The sequence below is a fragment of the Channa argus genome, chromosome 19 (genome assembly GCF_033026475.1).
Source record: "Channa argus isolate prfri chromosome 19, Channa argus male v1.0, whole genome shotgun sequence".
In the NCBI taxonomy this organism is placed as follows: domain Eukaryota; kingdom Metazoa; phylum Chordata; class Actinopteri; order Anabantiformes; family Channidae; genus Channa; species Channa argus.
This window is the reverse complement of record NC_090215.1, coordinates 12402188-12422153: the sequence shown is the minus strand read 5'-3', so window position 1 is coordinate 12422153 and position 19966 is coordinate 12402188. Positions and strand designations below refer to the sequence as shown.

The window sequence follows — 19966 nt, the reverse complement described above, 5'->3', positions numbered from 1 at the left end:
CATTTAGTCCATGTGCTCCTGTATATTAGGTCAGATGTGGGTTAACTGTTTTGACAAAGGATGTGTCAAAGCTGTGTGTGACAAAAGTGTCAACACATTTCCAAGAAAAGACTTCTGTGCTAAGCTGATAAGGATCAAGTGGATCCCAGTTGAGAAAAATTAACCGCCGTCATGAGATTAAATGTTTATTTAGCTATTTATGACTAAATGCCTAGAAAAACAGACTCTCTCATTCTGGATCAGTACCTTTAGTGTATATTGCTAAAAGTCAGCATACAAACACTATTGAGAAGTTTTCTTTTTAGCATACTGAGGCTAGCAGGGCACAGCCAACAGATTTGTTCATATCTGGGCCCCTTGTGGTCTAATTCAATTCAGTGGCTACATGTTGCATTCTGCCATCATTGGGAATCTTAGCATTTAGCTCAATAACACAACTGTGCTTATAATCTCACAGAACTGTTCCTCCAACTCCCTGTTGTCAAGTCTTTATCCCAAACTCACCTTCATCATAACTGAAAGAATTAATGCCAATTATCTTTTTGTCAACCAACTAAATTACAAATATGTTTATCTATGTTAATCCAATTCCACAATGAACCAAAACAAAAAGGCATTTTAATACTTTCTTGCACAAATGCACAGTCCAAAAACAATGAATCCAGAGGTTTAGCAAACCCCAGACATCACGACGGATGACCCTCCAGTGCCATCCAGCAAACTGAAGGCTCTTCTCATTATACTATGTGTAACCTTTACCAATCCTACGCCAGCAAAAGGACAAAGGCTATTCAGTCAAAAATTAGCACAACTTGTAACTTAAACACTTTAAAGAAGTGAAAATCCAACATCTTTACCAACAATAAGTTTATCTCTCATGACAACACTTTGTAGCTGATCTTACTAATCATTTACTTACTAACCATTTCATTGCACAGATGGTGTTTTACAGACAGTACATTTGGTCATGCACATAATTTAAATTAAAGACTAGTATACTCTTGTGGTTGAAGCAGCATTTATTCGCGGAAGCAGATCACACCCTGAGGCAAGTTGGACTGCTGAAGCACCACACACAGCTAAAACCAGACATTTAAAAGCAATATGTGACATTAATAAACAGAGGGGGGGGCTCTACTGCAGAGAAGGTTCAGTGATGGACATTTTATAGCCTCCAGCAAGAGAAAAGGGGCTTTAATTTGTAAATATCATGTTGTCCATTTATTACATTATCAACAAAATGTCGAATCCTGGTGTAAAGGGATTTACCGATCAAATAGCAATCCCAAGGCTCCTGTTAACGAAACATGCTGGTATCCATGTATCATGAACTATTCAATAGTTTACCGGGGGAGAAAATATCACAGATTTGCATGGAAACATTGTTCAGCCATCATGAAGTAGGTCAGTAAATGTTTCATGACAGAGCAGCAAGTATGACTTTGTGCCCACCAGAAGATGTTTGTTGTGTCCGTGTGGAAACTCTAGAATTTCTGGTTTGTGAGTTTGGCCTTTGTCTTAAAATATACCTGACACTATACATTAAATTCTGATTTCTTCTAATCAATTTTCTGCAGGCTGAATGAAACCACCCTGCATCATGCTGTGCGTTACCCAATGATCGGCTACCTACATTTGTTTCTGTGTTGACCTCTGTGGCAACTAGATAGGAAAATATTATTGCTCTACATAGAACACGAACCACCTTCACACTAAGGTTTCCAGTTTGCCAACATGTAATGCAGATTTGCACTAATGCTTCCCTTCAGCTCACACTTTACAGACAAAAAAACTACATTGTTTTAAAAAATGTAAAGTGTGATAAATAAGGCTGATGTCAGTGTGCTGATATCAGTTTTACAGATGTTTGTTGTGATTGTAGTCAAAGGGGAAAATGCTTTATGAGCCACAGGACTTTTTTGTTCCAATTATGTGAGTCCAGCAAGTAAGAGGGACTTCACCATATTCAGTTCTAGTACATCTTGGTAACTCACTCACAGGATAGAAACATACGGTGCATATAAAACTTATTCAAACTCCTAAAAAGAATAAAATTTATAACATTAAATTCAATTGAATGCCAATGGTCTTTGCTACACAAGCAGCAATAATTAGTTGGTGATACTGTTTCAGACTCCACGCAAAAGTTTGCGGTGACCCATCAAAGATTATAACTTTCAGGAAGCACATAATTCATTTGTTAATCCATTCATTGTTTGTTTTTTTTTGGATAAACTTTTCATTTTCTAAATAGTAAAAGGTCTGCACTTGTAGAGCGATTTTCTACCTATTGGCACTCGAAGGACATTACACTGCTTCTCAATCACCATTCGCTCTCACAATCACAATCACACACAAGAAACTAAGTTGGGGTTCAGTGTTTTACTCAAGGACACATCATGAGACCAGAGGAGGCAGGGATCAATCCAACAACCCTGGGGTTGGTGGATGACTTGTCTACCTCCTGCAACACATCCCCCCCCTTTATGACTAGTTCAAAAAATAAAAATAAAATTTGACAGTGGATCCTTGCATCTTGCTGCTCCTTATTTATGTACAAGACATTTTTGTCTCAAACAAAAATAAAAACATTTCAAACAAAATTTGTTTAATACAATTAGACTACAGCTGCACTCTGCCCCTTAGAGGCTGGAAACACTATTTACAATCTTACGAAGATAAAAGTCAAACAACAAAAAAGCTTTATTTACATGTTCTTCTTACTTCTGTACGTCTAATCATAACAAGGGATCAAATACAGCCACATTTTTTCAGTTTACACTTTACATTTCAATACAAAGTATGCCATTGTAAACACAGAAAAATGTAAAATAAGTCCAGTCTAATTTAAAACAACTGACAGCTTCAGTTTGAACTTTCTGCCAATATCCTGGTGAAGTACAGAACCGCTGGCTGAGCATACATGTTTTGAATGCTGTAGGCATGTCCTGTATGAATAAATCAGAAACAATTAAAAATACACAACACGAGCATTACTTTTCATAGGTATACGTGTAATTTTCTATAACGTCTTTAATAAGCCTGCAGCCGTAAATAGGTATTTTTATTATCCCTGAATCTCGTGATTTTTTTTTGTTACAAGTATCTTTCTGTTAATCATTTTTCTCTTAAGAACCTTTGTGCAAACTTTCAGTTGACCAAGTTAGAAAATGTACAGCCTACTTCTGTGGCTTAGAATGTTTAATGAATTGAGAGTTGAGTTAGCCTGTTCCAGGGACAGTAGGGACACAGGCTGCATGCTATTCCACACTTTTCTCTATATGTAAAAGACTTTCAGCATTTATTGAAATTCATTTCGATTTATCAAAGTGCTTGAAAATCCTATCATCAGTAAAGCATATGCCATTCAACAAAAGCAGTAAAAACACGTGGAATTGTCAAAGTTGTTATACTAAAACATAAGGTCAGGTAACAGTTAGGAAAACACGCTACCTTAAAAGTTGCAAGGTCTATGCAATAATATCTTCTGCAACAATGTCTAAACTGCCTAATGAGATGAATTGTAAACCTTGTGTTGAAATGTTGTCACACAGCAGGAAGACTCTTATTTACAGTGCATCCAGAAACTATTCGCACTGATTATCCTTCTCCGTATTTTGTTATGTTATAGGCTTATACCAAAATTTATATTTTCCTCAAAATTCTACAAACAATACCCCATATTGGAAAATTGAACAAAGTTTGTTTGAATTTATTAAAAATTAAAGGAAATCACAGTATTCAACAGCTTTGCTATGCTCATTGGGACCTTCAATGCTGCAGAAACCCTTTCCCATCTGTACCTCCATATGTTCTTGTCTCAGAAGTCTACAGGCAATCCCCTGGACTTCATGGCTTGGTTTAGACAGGTGTGTGGCTTTCCAAATCATGTCCAATACACTGAATTTTCCACAGGTGGACTCCAATCAAGTTGTAGAAACGTCTCAAGCATGATCAGTGGAAACAGGATCCACCAGAGCTCAATTTTGAGTTTCATGGCAAAGGTTGTGAATGCTTATGCACATGTGATTTTTTTCATATTTAATAAATTTGCAAAGATTTCAAACAATCCTTTGTCATTATAGTGTATTGTTTGTAGAATTTCGAGAAATATAATGAATTTAATACATTTTGGAATAAGGCTGTGACATAACAAAATGTGGAAAAAGTTCATACTTTCTGGATTCACTGTAGCTAACATTAACAGGACAGAGAACAATGCCCTCAGTAAAGGTTTAATGGTATGAATTTGTTTAGTGACTCATTAAATCCTCCAGTAACTGATAAAGTTATTTATAGTTTTTACGCTGCACTAATGTTATAAGACATTATGTTCTTACCGCACTGTACTGTAAAGCACTGTCCTGCGCCGATGCAGGACTCTTTGCCGTTGATAACCACGTTCACAGAGCTTGTCAATAAGTTAAAAACCTTCAAAATACAACAAACGAGATTAAATTAGGAATATTTGAAAAATATTTTAACATTTCTGGTGTATAACAAGACAGAGGTGAAGACATGCAGGAAATGATCAAAGGTGAGAAAATGATGAATAGTAAGAGGTTGACTGACTGTTGTGGCGCTGTGATCCACCCACAGAGGCTTCTTCATGTGGGAGCCCAGGAGGATCCGCCCAATACAAGCAGAACCACAGTCCATATCCAAAAGAAAGCCAATGGCTCTGTCTTGATAGAAATACCAGTCAAACTGGTTTGGAGTGACCTCAACAACATCTATTGCAATAGTAGAGGGAAACAGGAAAAATTGCTCAGTAACAGGTCTGTGCAGAAATTATTTCTTTTTTTATATTCTTTCATGAGGATCATTTGAATTTTGCTTTAAAAACAAACCTAGATAGCAACAATACATTTATTGTTTGTTTGGAATTTGCTGCATTATTAAATATTTGGATTCACTGGCCTCCTCAGTGTGATGCCAAGAATATACATTTATTTACACTGCCCTTTCCATACTTCCTTGTTAGATTTCACTTGCGCATTTAGTTGAATTTTTTAAAATAACAAAACTATGTAACTAAATGTAGTTATGAACAAGCTTATAGAACATTTTTAAAAATGTCTTCTCATACAGACTGTAAAGTTTAACATGTAAATAAAGTATTGCAAACAAAATGTTTGCGAACTCTTTATCTCCATTTACATAAGAAGCTGTCACAAAATATGGTTATCTTCAGGTATGTCACAATTATAAACGTATACAAATATGATTCCAAACTAAATCCCTCAGTGGTTTCAGGAAAAATATAATTGTAAGTGTATCAGGGTATCTTACAAGATGTCATCCAGTTAAAGAGTAGAAGTCGTCTGGTGTAGCAGGTAAGAGAGTGATACTAGGTGCAAGAGATACTAGAGCTGGTCACATCAGACATTCTTATAACGGAGTTGAAGCAACTCTAACTCTGCCTAAATGCTGTGCAGGTCTAACCTGCCTTTGTTTTTTTAACCAGCACTGTGAAAATTCAATGGTTATGTTCAAAAGACATAAAAGATTAAAATTGTGTTATTGGCTATAAGTACAATTATTTTACATCTATACTAGATCAGATTATACATTTAAAGAATTAAAATACTTCTTCTTGCAGCTGTATAAGCTAAATGGTTATTTTGCTCAAGAAGGTCAGTTTCTGTAATGTGACAGATGTGTTCTTTCTTTAAGAGGACAATATCTAAATAATAGCGGAACTTGATTATTCCAATACCAGATGACTGAAGTTTTCCTATGAAAACCTGTCTCTGGCAGTTTTGTACTTCTTTGCATATAGTATCTACAAACTGAACTTATCTCTGTGAACTTACAGAACTGAAATCTAACAGTAAAGGTTTCTTACTGGGGGCAACAGTAGGCCAGAGAGACTTGAACCACTCTCTCAAGTTGGCCTCATCCTTTGGCTGCAAAATCAGTGGTTTGAGTGGAGGACCACACATATCTGATATATGGAGCACAGTGTGGACTCTGGATGATGGCAGACCTGGAATAAAATAATAAAAAATTAAAAATCATCGTTTAAAATGGAAGCTAAATGGCCTGTTAAACCCAGTGATGTGAGCTACATCAGGCCAAAAGGCTAAGCTACTCCAATGTTAACTCACCACAGAAGGTGAAAATATGAATGTGTAGTGGCTCACAATTCTAGAAACAGAATGACTGTCACAAGTTATTTTTCCTTTCCTTACTGAAATAAAATGTCTTTCAATTGAAGCAACACAGACTAAAAAAAAAGAAATTGACAGAAAGATAGGCACCAAAAAAACGTAAAATGTATTATTAGTATGTTTTATAAAACCTACTTAAGTCTTCATTCTCCTCGTACTGTTCCAGCTGGATCATAGATGACGGTCCACTTTGGAGTTCTTTATGCCTGTCAAAAAACGTCAAATCATAACAAACACAGACAATAAAATGAAAGGTTTAAATGAACAGCATTTAAGACTTTTCCTTACGGGTTCCCTGACTGACACTTGCTGTCCGGTGGGGTCTCAAAATTTTGAAGGAAAACACTGACTTCCTCAGTAGGATGTGCCGTACCCATATGTCTCTCATTCTGACATGTGTCCCCACTGCTCACAGCAGGCTCTGTCTCTGTGGGTGAGGTGAAAATGTCATTAAAGACGGCCAGAGAGTGTTTTACAGCCTTTGGAGCTGACAGGGGTTTAGGTTTGAGACGGGGTAAAGTGGCTCCCCCCAGTGGTTTTGGTGAAACTGCCATGTTTCCGTCTTTGGGAGATCCAAGTCCGGAAGATCTGCTCTGTTCGGGCTGATTTTTTTGTTGCTTACAAAGTTTGGGCTCCTTACGATAAAGATGCTGTGATCGAAAGTGGCTTTGCTCTCCGTCCTCAGAAATGTCGTTAACTAACCACCAGCTACCGGGTGGTTTTCTCCTCCTTCTATCTGTTGTTTCGCCTCCAAGCTGCTGCCAGGTTCTTCTGGGGGTTCTGGGCCTTTTTTCAGTAGGAACATGTTGGTACACTCTTTGAAATACTTGATTTCCTGTAAAATATCACACATGGAAAATGATACTAAATTATAAACAATTACAAACAACTCACCATTTTTACAAGCTTTTAAGTACTTATAATTAAGAGTCCAGTGCTTCACACTACTACAGTTACTAGATGCCGTATAAAATTTTACACAGTTATTAGTCTTTTCTAAGGACAGATTTCCCCTCTAAACACCTGGGTTTTTTTTTAATCAATGGGTTGACTCACAAAGCTGTTAGATTATCTAAAATCAAACATAAAAATATATTGTATACATTTTGTTTCTCTTAGATTACTCATATCTTTATGATCAGCTACTTTTTTTTAGATAAGAATAGGAGCATTTCCTCCACTCTGAACTTACCTGAGCTGAGGCTGAGTCCTCTCTGTGTTAAGTCCAAAGGGCTCGAGTGCACAAGATCCAGATCATAATCTGTGACATCCTGCTGCTGATCCTGATATTCAATCTTCTTTACCCTAGTCTCTTTAAATACTTCATCTGTTGTTTTTTTCTTGTCTAGTGTCTCTCCTTTTATAATTGTAGTTTTGGTCATTTTTGTGTTCTTTCGTTCAGTTGTATTTGTGTTTTGACTGGATGATGGGACAGGCTGCTTCGGATTTCTTCTCTTTGAAATGTTGGCCTTTTTAACCTGTATAGATGAAGGTACTGCAGCACTGGGCTTTTTGTTGTTCTGTTTTGACTTCTTGAGTGTGAGCTGATTGTTTGTACCCTCTGTTTGCTCTGTGGTCTCAGGGTGGCTCAGCCACCACTGTCCAGGCTGTTTTCTTTTCCTTTTCCCAAGAACTTGACTGTCTTCAGACGAACTCTCCTCTGTTACAACAGGTAGTTTGTTCTGGTTAGCCTTTCCACGTGCTGAGGCCTTTTCTTTGTGAGCTTCAGAACTCACAATATCTTTCTCTGATAGAGAGCAAAAATAAAATGTGTTTAATGACATGCTTTAAAGAGATTTAACTGATGACAAGAACAATCAACAAAAGTATAAGTCAGAAAAACCTGACAATGCATTTTCTCATAGATTACAAAGTGTATTTCTGCCTATTCAAGTGTAAAATTACTCATTTATTTTGTGCCTTTATGTTTGGCTTGTTCTTTTCTGTTTGGTTGATACTATGCAATTTTGACACAATTTTGACAGCAAATTTGTGGAAGCAAAAGTAATATTTTACCAATGATCATTGTTTGTGGAAATCTTTGGGTTACACAATGTTAAGCTTTTCAAATGTTACGAGTTACAAATATCACAATATGAAAAGTAATTCTGTCACTACGTACATTTAAGTGAGTCTCAAAATTGGTCATATTTTTGTTTCCTGCATTGAAAATATGTTCTGTTAACAAAGCCTTATCCTTGTAAACACATCTTAGACTACAAACGTATACAATTAGACATTTACATTAACTACCTTATGACAATTAGCAGCAAAAGAATACACTGCCAACACACTGGGTAAGATTTTGGCATAGGAAGACCTTACCTGAAAGGGAGCTCAGGTCTTCAGCATCTGCATTATTCTCAATTGGTTCCTTCATATTCTCAAAACACTGTGCCTGCTGCATCCCATTTGTGGCTTTCTTTAATGACTTTGTCCTGTTTGTCTTTGCATTTTGCTTCCCATCTTTTGAAGACTTAGAAGAGCTCTTAACCTCAGAGCACTTCTGAGTTCTCCTTCCCATTTTTTGAGAGCATGTTTCTACATCACTTTCCTTGCTGTCTCTCTCTTTATATTCTTCCTCTGTCTTCTCGTTCTCTTTAGATTGGATGTTTTTGAGCCGCTGTTTCTTTTTGTTACATTTCTTTTGTGCAACCACATCCCCTGCTTGAAAATCTTGAGGAATGGACAGCTCCTTATTTTTATTTCCAATCACTTCACTCTTCTCTTTGTTCTTTTTCATTTTCTGATTAATGGCATGGTTTCCCAATTTAGGGTCTGCTTTTTCTGGTTCCTCAGCTTTTTGTGCAGTCTCTAGGGGCCTCTCCTTCATGCTCTTTTCCGTCAGGCTGTCTTTGTCATTGGTGCTCTCTTCCTCTCTTGTTTCTTTTTGTCTCTGTCTCTTTCTGATGGAAGTTTTACATGGGATATAAATAAAAGGGGCATCATCCTCCAGAATTAGGAACTCATCCTCCCGCTCAGGGGGAGGTGTGGGTACTTTAACTAGTGCCTGCAATGCCCTGGAACTAAAACAAATATTTATAGTTTTAGATTGATGGCAATATAGCAAAAAATTATTAAAGAGGGTTCTTCTCACAACTTACCATGAAAGTTTACACTGTTCAGCTTCTCTAGCCTTCTGTAGAAAAGCTTTAATGTCTCTTCCCCTACAGGTGGAAATTTCTGTTGATGGCTGTCTTTCATCACTTGAGTTTTTCTCAGGACTTGGGAGTTTAGGATCCTGACTCAAGGCTGAAACCGGTGGCTCTGTGTTTTCCTGTCTACTAAAAACCATAAATTTAAAACAAAAAGAACTGAATTAAGTTAAATTAAACATTGCACAGTACAAATCAGTGCAATAATGCATTAGGGTCTGAGTTTTGTCCTGTTACATTTGTATTATTGCTCTTTTGATGACCATATGGGTCCAAAACTGCTTGGGGAAATGTATCTGAAATATTTCAATTTCACTTTATGCTTGCAGATCTGCGAAAGAAAACATTTCTTTAACAAAATTCTTTAATTTTTGCCAGGATCATAAATTATGGTTCTTAATTTTTCAGTCACTGTCATATTTTATATATATATATATATATATATATATATATATATATATATATATATATATATATATATATATATATATATATATATATATATATATATATATATATATATATATATATATATATATATATATATATATATATAAAAAAATAAAGAAGATTGTACCACTGCAACAATTTGTACATTTTAGGAATGTCACACTTATACAGAATATTTGTCTGTGCATAGTACAGAAATATGAACTCGCAATCCAGGGTAATAAATTATACTCTAATATTTTGTTATTGGTTATGACCTGTATTATTGCATCATTACATCCAAAATAGAGGTTATTTATAAGCATTTCAAGTTATCACTTCTTACCTTGTTTTTCTTTCAAACCCAAAAGCAAGTTTTTGTGGTGTCCTGCATGTTTTGCCTTTAACTGGTTGACTGTCTTTGCTGCAGAGGGAGGTAAATAGCTAAATTATCCACTAGTCAAGTAACTGGGTGCTTACAGCTAACTAACCATCCAAAGTCAAATTAATTAATTAAATACCTTACCATGATTCTGCAACCTGGTTTTTGTGATTGGACATTGTGGCTTTGCTCGAAGTAATCTTGTTTGGGGTCTCCATCTCAGAATCTTTTCTAAAGGAAAAGAGAAATTGTTAAAAGAGAGAGAAGTAAAAAAGTATTGTAATGCTCGGGTTGACTAACAGAGTAAATACTAGAATATTATAGTTTATACAAACTAATTCCTGACAGACTAAAGTCATTATATGCAGCAAACAACAATGTCTGGCAGTAAGGGAATGAATACATTTTGTACGTGTCTGTGAAAAACCCATTGCACTCAGGGTCCTGGGTGTTTACAGCATCTATCTTTGCCTCTTCAAATTCGAGAATCTGAGGCACAACCAGGGCTCTTTCATTGTCCTCCTCCTCTAGAGTTTCAACAACAAGATTCTTTTCAATAGGGCTGGAAGTCCTTATTGGCCCATTCATTTCGAATGGGCTTTTCAAAACTGAAACAAGAAAAAGAAATAACATGTAATTTAAAAAAAATATAATAAAAATAAAAGTTACAGCAAATATTTTCTCTGTGAAATACAGGTTAGAGTTTCTTACCAATGTCTATTTCAGGACTGAGTGACCTTCTTGCAGGATGTAGGACATCTCCAGAGCCCTAAAGATTTACAAAACACACAATGTCTGGCTTGACACACCTTAAGTTAAAACTCACTTAATCAGAACTTGGAAGAGCATTTCAATCACGGAGCTGGAGCATACAGGCAAAAGGAAATATTAGATATTCTGAAAGTGGCGAACATCATCAAAACTAAGAACCTCAGTGTGGTAGATCAGTCTTCAGAGAATTCTTTGCCACATTCAGAAGCCAACATTTCGCATTTGTCTCAATGAAACAGTATCTATTTGTAATATTAAAAGAATTATTTACTAACTGGAGGTTTTATGCTTAATTGTCCTTCCTGTGGAACTGTTGAACTATTCCTCTCAATCTGGTTTGCCTCAGAAGTGAAGGTTTGGAGCAGGGGAGATGGGGGAATAATGTCATCCTCACGTGAGTCATGTGAGGATGATTCTAAAAAGAAAATCAACGTACAGGTTAACACAGGGAAATACAAAACCACCAGCAATAAAAATGTCATATTGAACTCACCCAAGTCATCAAACATCCCATCAATGTCTTGTAATGTCAGTTTTCCTGTCCATTGTTTAGATGGACTGAAAAGACAATTTTGAGGTTAAAAAAAAAGAGCCAACATTTTGAAATAAGCTAAAACATGTAGTCAAAATTATTTTGTGTGCAAATGTGACAACACATGTAAGTTCGAGTTAGACCCACAATACCAAGAAGGCCCGGTGTGTCCCAGGATCCTAGATACACCTCATTGTTACCAGCACCTTCACACTCAATCCAACCCTCCATATCACAGCTCTGTGTATCTAAGATTTTTCCTCTTACAGCTTATTTCTATTGCATTCTTCCAGCTTAAACAAAAGTAAAAAAAAAAAATAACCACAACCTGCTGCACTTCTGACTACAATATATAAATTATACATATAACAGATCTTGTCTTAGATTAGTGATAGCCATCTCCAGAGTTACTAAAAATATATAAAATAATTATTTGATTCATGTGAATTAAATGCAATTGCCATATTTCTGCTCATCATTAGTATATGTTAACAACCAAGTACATCTACATACTGCAACAATCATAAATTCTATCATTGCAAGCTTCTCACCAATAAACATTTCAAAAACATGTGCAAACTTACCTTTCCTTGTTTGTAAGGTAACAAAGCTTCCGCTTTGGTCTTCTCTGTGAACAGAAAGTACACAGAGGTAACCATAATGTCTCTGAATGTTAATTTGGGACATTTTTCAGCTGATTACTATCTATAAGGAATATGTAGATTTACGCGGAATTGTCAGTGTTTTCAACAACAATATGTGTTTATACCTCATTTAATTAACTTTCATAGAATAAAATTCTTTAAGTCAGTTTTATTAACACATAAGAGGCATAATCACAGACCAAACAGGAAATAAAGTGAAATAATGCATTTGCAGTTCATGTCACATCTCATTCATTCATTAACCAAAACATTACTAATATGGATTACATAGTTTATTCACAGTAAACGTTTACGTTGCCATCTATTCTCTCTGCATATATATAGCTAGCACTGAATCAAAACATAATCGTGCAACATCACTCGTTTATTTATTTTAGGCACAAATAGGAGAAAACACCCCTCCGTGTTACGCGATATATATAATTTTACATTTTATTTCCTTAATAAACTGAATTGTAGATTCTAAAACGTTGGATGAGTGCTGCACTAGATTGCTATCGCTTTTGTTTTAATTGCTTAAACATCCATGACACGCAGCTGTAACGTTAGGCTAACGTTAACGTGTTTACCAATAGGGTTATGTTATGAGAACGTTAGGTTAGCCCTTCTCGGTTGTGGCTAACGTTTAACAATTAATTTCCTCAGATATAGAAAATTGAAATAAACAATTCTGCTTACCAAGGTTTTGTAATTTGTCTCCATTTATGTTAGCTGGCAATGTAACCTTTGCCTTTGGAGGATAACGTTGGACTGTTTCCGACAGCGAAAGCCAAGCTAACAGTTAGCAAGCTAACATTTTGTTCTCAGTCCTCTAGCTGCTATTATTCCGTCTGTCGTGAAAGCATTTATTTGAATCGGATCTCTGAAAATCGCCTTATGAATACAACTATAATCGTATAAATTCTAGTGAATCAGCCATTTCGCTCCAATAATAAATAAACACAGTAAACGTTGCTAAAACAATTACAGTGTTTACAATAAACAAATAACCCGCGTATTTTGTTGAAGACTAGGAGGAGCTAAAAACTTCCTGCCCTGGACAACGCCTTTCCAGCAGCATTGTTGATAATATACCAGATCTGGCAGGTGCTAACCCACAGTTGGTGCCTTAAAACAGTGGCATAGACTTAAATATCAGAAAAATTTAGTATAAACATAAGTTTGTGGTTTCCTGAAATGATGATTTGTAGAAAACAAACGGAGCAGCACGTTAACACGTCACAGGATGTTGCTCTTTTTCTTCTACAGACGTGCTGTGCGCTGCTGCCCCCTTCAGGAGGCCTTTAACATTCAAGTCATGGCAGAACACATTCAGTTGGTTACAATGGCAATGTCTAGGAAAGTATGTATGTACTATTATGCATCAAAATAGCACATTCTCTTCATGTTTTTCAACTTAAAGCACTCCACCAACCTCCATCCATTTTTTGCTGTGTTAGTTTTCTTATTTTGTTTAAAGAAACACTTAAAGGTGTGGGCTAATTAGATTATGGAGACACAAAAGGCAGCTGAAAATAAATTTCAATTATAATCATTGTACATACCTTTTACTGTAAACCTATACTGTTAATCTAGCTATGCTAATGTATTTTTCATTCTTCTGCTGTATTTAAAGCTCAGTCTGCTTTTATGCTTTTATCATGCATGTTGAGACCTTTGTTTGAAAATAAATATGCCAAACGAGAAGACTACAGTCAACTTTGGATAAAAAGCGACCATGCAATACAAAGAAAGAAACACTTGACAATGTTTAAAGCAGTCTAAACTAATGTGAATAATTACAGTTTTGTAGTGCTGTAATAGCCTCATTATTAAGGGTCTAATGGGTTGCGTTGGAAAGAATCATGCAATTTTCAGAGATCTGGCAAACTTTGAAAAGACTTTTGCCAATGAACTATATAAATTATTTGAGAGTGCACATTAAAATGCACCATATGTAAAAAATAAATACATTTTAAGGACAGATGCACAAAGATACAGAATTAAAAATCTGTCACCTTTATTACCAGCAAAGTAACACAAACAACTTACAGCTATTTTTTATGTTACAGGAAAAAAACAATACCTTGTTTTGACATGAAATGTGTAGCAGATTTTGTTTAGTTAAAGATCTTTTTCTGCTTCTTAGCGATCTCCATTGGTTCCATGTTTTCAGGATCGACATCTTCATAGAGGGGCTGTCTGAGGTGTCTCCAGACCACCAAAATAATCCTAACAACAAACAGCACTGATGCTAAAGCCAACAGCACAGCTGGGAGAAGAAGGTGAAGGAGTATGGTTTTAAAACAGATATTCATGCTTACCAGTATATATGCTTTCTAACTTCAAATCAATTTTTGAACAGGACTTAGAATAATTAATATATTTCCTCACAGATTGGAGGTTAAAAAGGTAACCTTTCACCTAAGCAGAAGCTCTGGTTTAAATGTGCATTAATTTAAAATGTATTTGTGGTAAATTCAATGTACTACAAAGCCATTAAAATAAGTGTAAGAAGTATTTAATATTTTAACTTTTGTGTGACTGTCCATGTGTAATATTTAAAAAAAAATCTGCCTAAACACTCTTAGCTGATGTGTTATTTATAGAGACTTTTTTAAATTTATTTTCTTTTACAAATAATTAATATAGAGCTCTCTGAAGCTTACCAATAAAAATTCCATTGCGATTGCTTGAATTTTCCTCATAGTTTTTGTCCAGGTTTCCAAACAGAGCCCAGATCACAACGGGGTAAATGATGAGGATGTACCGCACATGTTTGTCAAGAACGAAGTTTTCCAGGATGAACCTGTGAAACACCCACCAAAAACACACTGCTTTAGAATCATGCAAACGTATCTTGCAGATATATGCATATCACTTTGTGTTTTGCAAGTGACGAGCACCTACCACACAAACAACAAAACAGTCAAAATAGAGTAAGAGATGGTGGCAGCATCTTTTGGGGACATCTTTACATTATATGTCAATACAATGGTGAGGTTAATCAGTGTTGCAATGGTTGTCCATGTTGTGTATATCATCACACCATTTTGAACCTGGGAATATAGTATTAGAGTTTTTAAACTTTTTTGTAATTTAATACATTGGGACAATTCCTGAGTAAACATTTCACAGTAAAACCACATTATACTTCTTACACATGAACAGAATAAGTTCTGTTCATGAATAAGTTCTGTTCACAAGATTTAATACAGAATTTATCTTACATGTGTATGTACGTGTATGTAATATTTGTTATTCTCACCAACACACGTAGTAACCACAAATCTGTTTTGTGGTATTTCTTGAGCCATGCTCCATAAATATGAAGCCCATGGCAGGTGAAGCATAGGGTGGAGTAGTTTGTGCAGATGATCAAGATGAGCAAAACAAGCGCAGCAATCATTTGTCTTCAGTTAAGGAGAAAAATGACAAGACTTTTTTTACTTTATCATTGTATTTAAGATGTAAAAAGTAATGAGACACAATATGTACTAAAGAAATCCTATAAAGAATTTTACCCTTTGTCCCAAACAATCAGCCAGCCAATATTGACACACAGATTGAGGCACCAGCTAATGAAGAATCCATACGGCAACACAGCAGGGCTGCAGTAAACATAGCCATAACCATTCCTACAAGCCAAGAGAGCCACAGTTGATCAGCCATCCTGAAAAAACTGGTTAATAACTGAAGATATTAAGACATACAGGGTTAAACCATACACATATAAGTGGTGGTCAAACAGGTATGCATATAACAAAGGCACCCAGACATTTCTGGTTGTGAAAACATGAAGGTATTTGCATTTCTTTTGACCCATTTGTAAAAACGTTTGAAAAGGGATTTATAAAAATTGGTACCAACTTTCTGCAAAGTCCCACAAAAATGTAGCCAAACATCGCTGTCAGCCAGATGTAGATGACAGTCCAGATGCTAAAGGTCCATCCTGAAGGTGTGAGCTGGGTGTCAAACAGGGCAGACACATTGGCTGTTGGGGTATGATAAGGCCCTATTATGAAGATATAAAGAGTGTACTTAATCAGATTACAGAAAATTCTGAGATTTTAATGTAATATGTTATTTCTCAAATCTTTTGACAAGGTCTTACCAATTCCCAATGCTGACAGCGCATTGAACACTAAGCTTATTGTAAAGCCAGCTAGAGAAACCACTATTGCAGCCATACGTCCATGATTGTGTTTTCGCATCGTGATCTATGAAAATCCATTGATAGAAAAGTACATTTTTAGTTGCAATAATAATAATGCAATAATTAATTAGGGCACTTCCACATTATGTAGTGAACTAGTTTTAGGGTTGGACCCAATAAGTGACACAACTACTCAGTTTAAATAAGGTTTATTATAAAATATAATAGTTGGCAAGACAGGATGGAGATGTGGCAAGTCTTCAGACTTGCTAGACGGTGCTGAACTCCAGTCTATGAAGGGGGACACGAAGATGAGCATCTTGACAGTGACTTGTTGGATATGGTGTCTGAACATGAAAGCAAAACTTACTAGAGTAAGTGGGTGGACGAGCGGGGTCTAGAGGAGAAGCAAAGTTCTTATGGGGAAGAGTGAAGTATGGTCCTGGTAGAATAGACAAATCTTGAGATGTGGTGGGGTTTAGTAACTTGAAGATAGGGTAGGGAAACGGTGGGAGGAGGGACCGCTGGGGAAGATGTAGTGGTCTGGATCCATAACACAGAGGCAGGTCTGGTAGTGAGCGTGTGGAACGTAGCCGTGGTGAATCTCCAAACCTTGATAGTGAAGAGAACTTCAAAATCCCATTAGTGATATAATATGCAAATTCCAAAATCCCTTTAGTGATATCATGTGCAAACTCCAAAATCCCTTTAGTGTCTCCGTGCCTTAGTGCAACAGTCTCATAGCTCTGGATTCCATAAATCTCTTACGTTACACAATATGGTTCTTAACATGGTTGGTATGAGAATTCTTACAGCGGATATTTACTTGGGGGAATCTTGATACTTGATACTGTCTTGGTAAACAATGGTACACATGAAAAAACCTTCAGTGGATATTCATTTGGGGAAGTCCTTGAAACAGGTAACCTGAACACATGATGATACTAGTCAGAGTTCCGTAACAGCGTAGTAGTAGATAATCACATAACTTGGTAAAAACGTAACATGGGATGTTCAAAACGTAGACATGACGTGGCAAATCTTCACCTTGTAATCACGTGATTACAAGGGCTTGTGAAAAACTTGATTCTTCATGGGCAGATAACCGTACTCATAATCTTGGTCTTTCATAAGGTTGGCAACAGACAGTCAATAGGGAGGGTTACTCACATAACCAAAGTAGCGTGGTTCCGAAGCGTAGATCGCAAAGATGATGTGGATGAAAGCTGGAAAGCTGCGCTGAGAAAGCAGACGATCTGGCAGCTTGGTGAGGGGAGTGAGGAGTTATGAAAGCAGAGTGGTGAGAGCAGGTGTAACTGATTACAGGGGTTAGTTAAGCGTGGGAAAAACGTGACGGGAGCAGGAACAGGAAGTGGCTACAAAATAAAAGTCATGAAAGGGGAAGTGAAGTTGGGGATCCTGACGTTGTACTTTGGTAGATTTCAAAAAAATAAAAATCCCATGGAAATGTTGACATTTCAAATTTTGGGCCATGAGCTGGTCTGAAAAGTCATATCATGTCTCATAAACAACATGTTTCTATTGTTAAATAGAGCTACAAGCTGCTACAACAGTTCATCCAGAAAATGAAAACAATTGTAGCATAACAAAAATAAAAGCTGATTAAATTTTAAAAAAAGACATACCCTTCCTTGAACTTCTCCTTGTGAGCTGAAACAATAGCGTGAAGCAGAGAGTAAGAGTACAGTAGTCAGGGATCTTCCTATTTTATAGAAGAGGTTGTTGTGTAAGAGAAAGCTTTATGGCGAGCAGCACGTGTATCTCTTATCTTGTATACATTTCTGCCACAACACAGAAAACTATAGACCCCATTTACTCCAAAATTATGAAATGCATTCATGTATGTCTAGCGCATGTTTGGTGTTATTGTAGCAGGATGTCCACAATTATGTGTTTTCATTGTGGTTAATAAAAAAAAATGAAATATTCTATTTACAAATAAGTTATACAATTGTTTTTTGTTAAAATACAAACCCAGGACCACATAGAGATCTTAGTATTTTTGAATGCATTGGTAGAACTTTGGAATGGGGAGGTAAAAATATGTTTTTACAGAGTATGATATGCTATTCATGCCATACTATACCATACAATTAATCTTTGTTATTATTGTCCCTTGGTGTATTGTTTGATTTGTCATGTCTTATGTAATAGGCATACACAGGAGAATACAAGCAATTGTTTATAGTGTTTAGAAAAATAAAAATACATGAAATACATACATTGCCTCACAACCTTTCATCGTTTCATGATGATTACACTTAAAATGATCATGAACTGTAGATTTGATCAAATTCATGGATGTCATTATTAGTACACAATGTATTGACAGGTACAGTAAGTATAGAGTAAAACAGAAATCACACTGCACTGAGGCATAATGTTTTATCCCTGTTTTTTCACTCCATGTTCTCACTTATATTTTTTTTTTCTTCTCAAGGATCTCTATCGGCGACATTGTTACAGGATTTACATGTTTTATGTAGAGGCTTTTTGATTTGCATGCATAAACCTCTATTAACATCTGTGCAACAAACAAGACACAGGCCACAGCCAAAAGTGAGACTGTAGTGGAAGACAAGTAGCAGAGGAAGTCTTTATCATGCATACTGGCAGCAGCAAACTGTTATAATTCACTGTATTGCCTGCTCGAGTAGTGTAATATTTTATGACAGTTATCAGCAAAACTGTCATATATTCATGCCTATATTTTGGTGACTTTTGCCCTGGGTTTTTTATCTTGTTTTTTACTCTTGTTTAGCTTCAATCTTATTAAATTACAGACTGGTCTCAGGTAAAGATGGCATTTCACATTGAAATAAAGATCTCACTTTATGTTTCACGAGAACAGCCATCTGGTATTTGCGCATAGATTCAATGCAACAAGACACGAAAAATCCATGTGACAAAACAGCAGGGCCTCAGTGAACACAACCAAAAGCATTTATAAAGAAAAAAATCACAGAGAGGTAAAAATATACATTTCAATATACCAGATACAATGTAAGAGCAAAAGATAACCTTTTCTTTTTTTAGTGCTTCTTACTTCGAAAGAGGCTGGAGCAAGTGTAATGCAACATTAAACATTAGCCATGATTGACCAAATGGTAAAGGTCCACCTGATGGTGTGATCTGGATTAGGAACTCATCTGAAATATTACTGGTGCTTGAAAAAAATGGATCTGGAAGACACAAATTCAAAATACATAATCACAGAGCAACTGTAATCAAACCGCATTAAAATGTAATGATGCAGCATATTCTAATGTTTTCCCACATTATTATCGAATTCTTATATTACAAAATAATGTATAAAATAGGGCAGTAAAACTTGGATTTACATTCTCTAGGTCCTGCTAGAGCATAAACCCCCTTATTGAGTGATTGATGCCAGCACAATGGCAGTCAAAAGCCTAATGTTTTGTTTTGTAATTGTGCAAAAGTACACATATCTAATAACATGAGCATAATAGCAAATCTAATAAACAACAAATCTTTCATGGCCCATCAGCACATGTACAGGTGTACACCCTCAAAGTTTAGAAACAGCCTCCAGCGTCCTTTGTTTTCAAATGGAGTGAATGAAAATAGAAAAAAGTTCATATAAATGACATGCTGCTGCATAACTGAGTTCCATAACTACAAACAATTATAAAACCCAGACTTCGTCCCAGGCGTCATGTTTAGTAACAGGCTTTATCAC

The 19966-nt window shown here is 36.0% G+C and overlaps 2 protein-coding genes across 8 annotated transcripts; both read right to left on the bottom strand.

Moving 5' to 3' along the window:
- Positions 1-2681: 2681 nt before the first annotated feature.
- Positions 2682-13333, bottom strand: si:ch211-161h7.4 (cylicin-1). Of its 4 annotated transcripts, none has more exons than XM_067486627.1 (17): positions 12786-13333; positions 12027-12070; positions 11404-11468; positions 11186-11325; positions 10851-10908; positions 10543-10747; positions 10284-10370; positions 10104-10181; positions 9278-9457; positions 8499-9199; positions 7366-7920; positions 6462-7008; positions 6309-6379; positions 5849-5989; positions 4573-4733; positions 4341-4431; positions 2682-2948 (listed from the first exon to the last, which is right to left on the bottom strand). In XM_067486627.1, exons 1-17 carry the CDS (start codon positions 12807-12809, stop codon positions 2866-2868), a joined length of 3231 nt encoding a protein of 1076 aa, XP_067342728.1. In that variant the 5' UTR covers positions 12810-13333; the 3' UTR covers positions 2682-2865. The 4 variants fall into 4 exon arrangements, with proteins under 4 accessions (XP_067342728.1, XP_067342729.1, XP_067342731.1 ...); XM_067486628.1 differs by having other exon boundaries at positions 9278-9454; XM_067486630.1 differs by having other exon boundaries at positions 11186-11299; positions 11414-11468.
- A 762-nt stretch (positions 13334-14095) lies between these two features.
- si:ch211-161h7.5 (uncharacterized) lies at positions 14096-17605 on the bottom strand. Of its 4 annotated transcripts, none has more exons than XM_067486922.1 (9): positions 17413-17605; positions 16613-16871; positions 16201-16306; positions 15957-16101; positions 15611-15724; positions 15355-15499; positions 14997-15145; positions 14756-14895; positions 14096-14358 (listed from the first exon to the last, which is right to left on the bottom strand). In XM_067486922.1, exons 3-9 carry the CDS (start codon positions 16298-16300, stop codon positions 14207-14209), a joined length of 945 nt encoding a protein of 314 aa, XP_067343023.1. In that variant the 5' UTR covers positions 16301-16306; positions 16613-16871; positions 17413-17605; the 3' UTR covers positions 14096-14206. The 4 variants fall into 4 exon arrangements, with proteins under 4 accessions (XP_067343023.1, XP_067343024.1, XP_067343022.1 ...); XM_067486923.1 differs by having other exon boundaries at positions 16613-16854; XM_067486921.1 differs by having other exon boundaries at positions 16613-17605.
- Between the last annotated feature and the right edge of the window lie 2361 nt (positions 17606-19966).

Excerpts from the sequence above, each read along its gene's own strand:
- si:ch211-161h7.5 (XM_067486921.1), bottom strand. The coding sequence starts at position 16,300 with ATGCGAAAACACAATCATGGACGTATGGCTGCAATAGTGGTTTCTCTA. Across the intron at positions 15,146-15,354 it reads TGTGGTTACTACGTGTGTTG|GTTCAAAATGGTGTGATGAT; the intron begins GTGAGAATAACA and ends CTATATTCCCAG. Across the intron at positions 14,359-14,755 it reads TCGCAATGGAATTTTTATTG|CTGTGCTGTTGGCTTTAGCA; the intron begins GTAAGCTTCAGA and ends TTCTTCTCCCAG.
- si:ch211-161h7.4 (XM_067486627.1), bottom strand. The coding sequence starts at position 12,809 with ATGGAGACAAATTACAAAACCTTG. Across the intron at positions 7,921-8,498 it reads AGACCTGAGCTCCCTTTCAG|AGAAAGATATTGTGAGTTCT; the intron begins GTAAGGTCTTCC and ends GCTCTCTATCAG. Across the intron at positions 4,734-5,848 it reads CTGGCCTACTGTTGCCCCCA|ATGTTGTTGAGGTCACTCCA; the intron begins GTAAGAAACCTT and ends CTATTGCAATAG.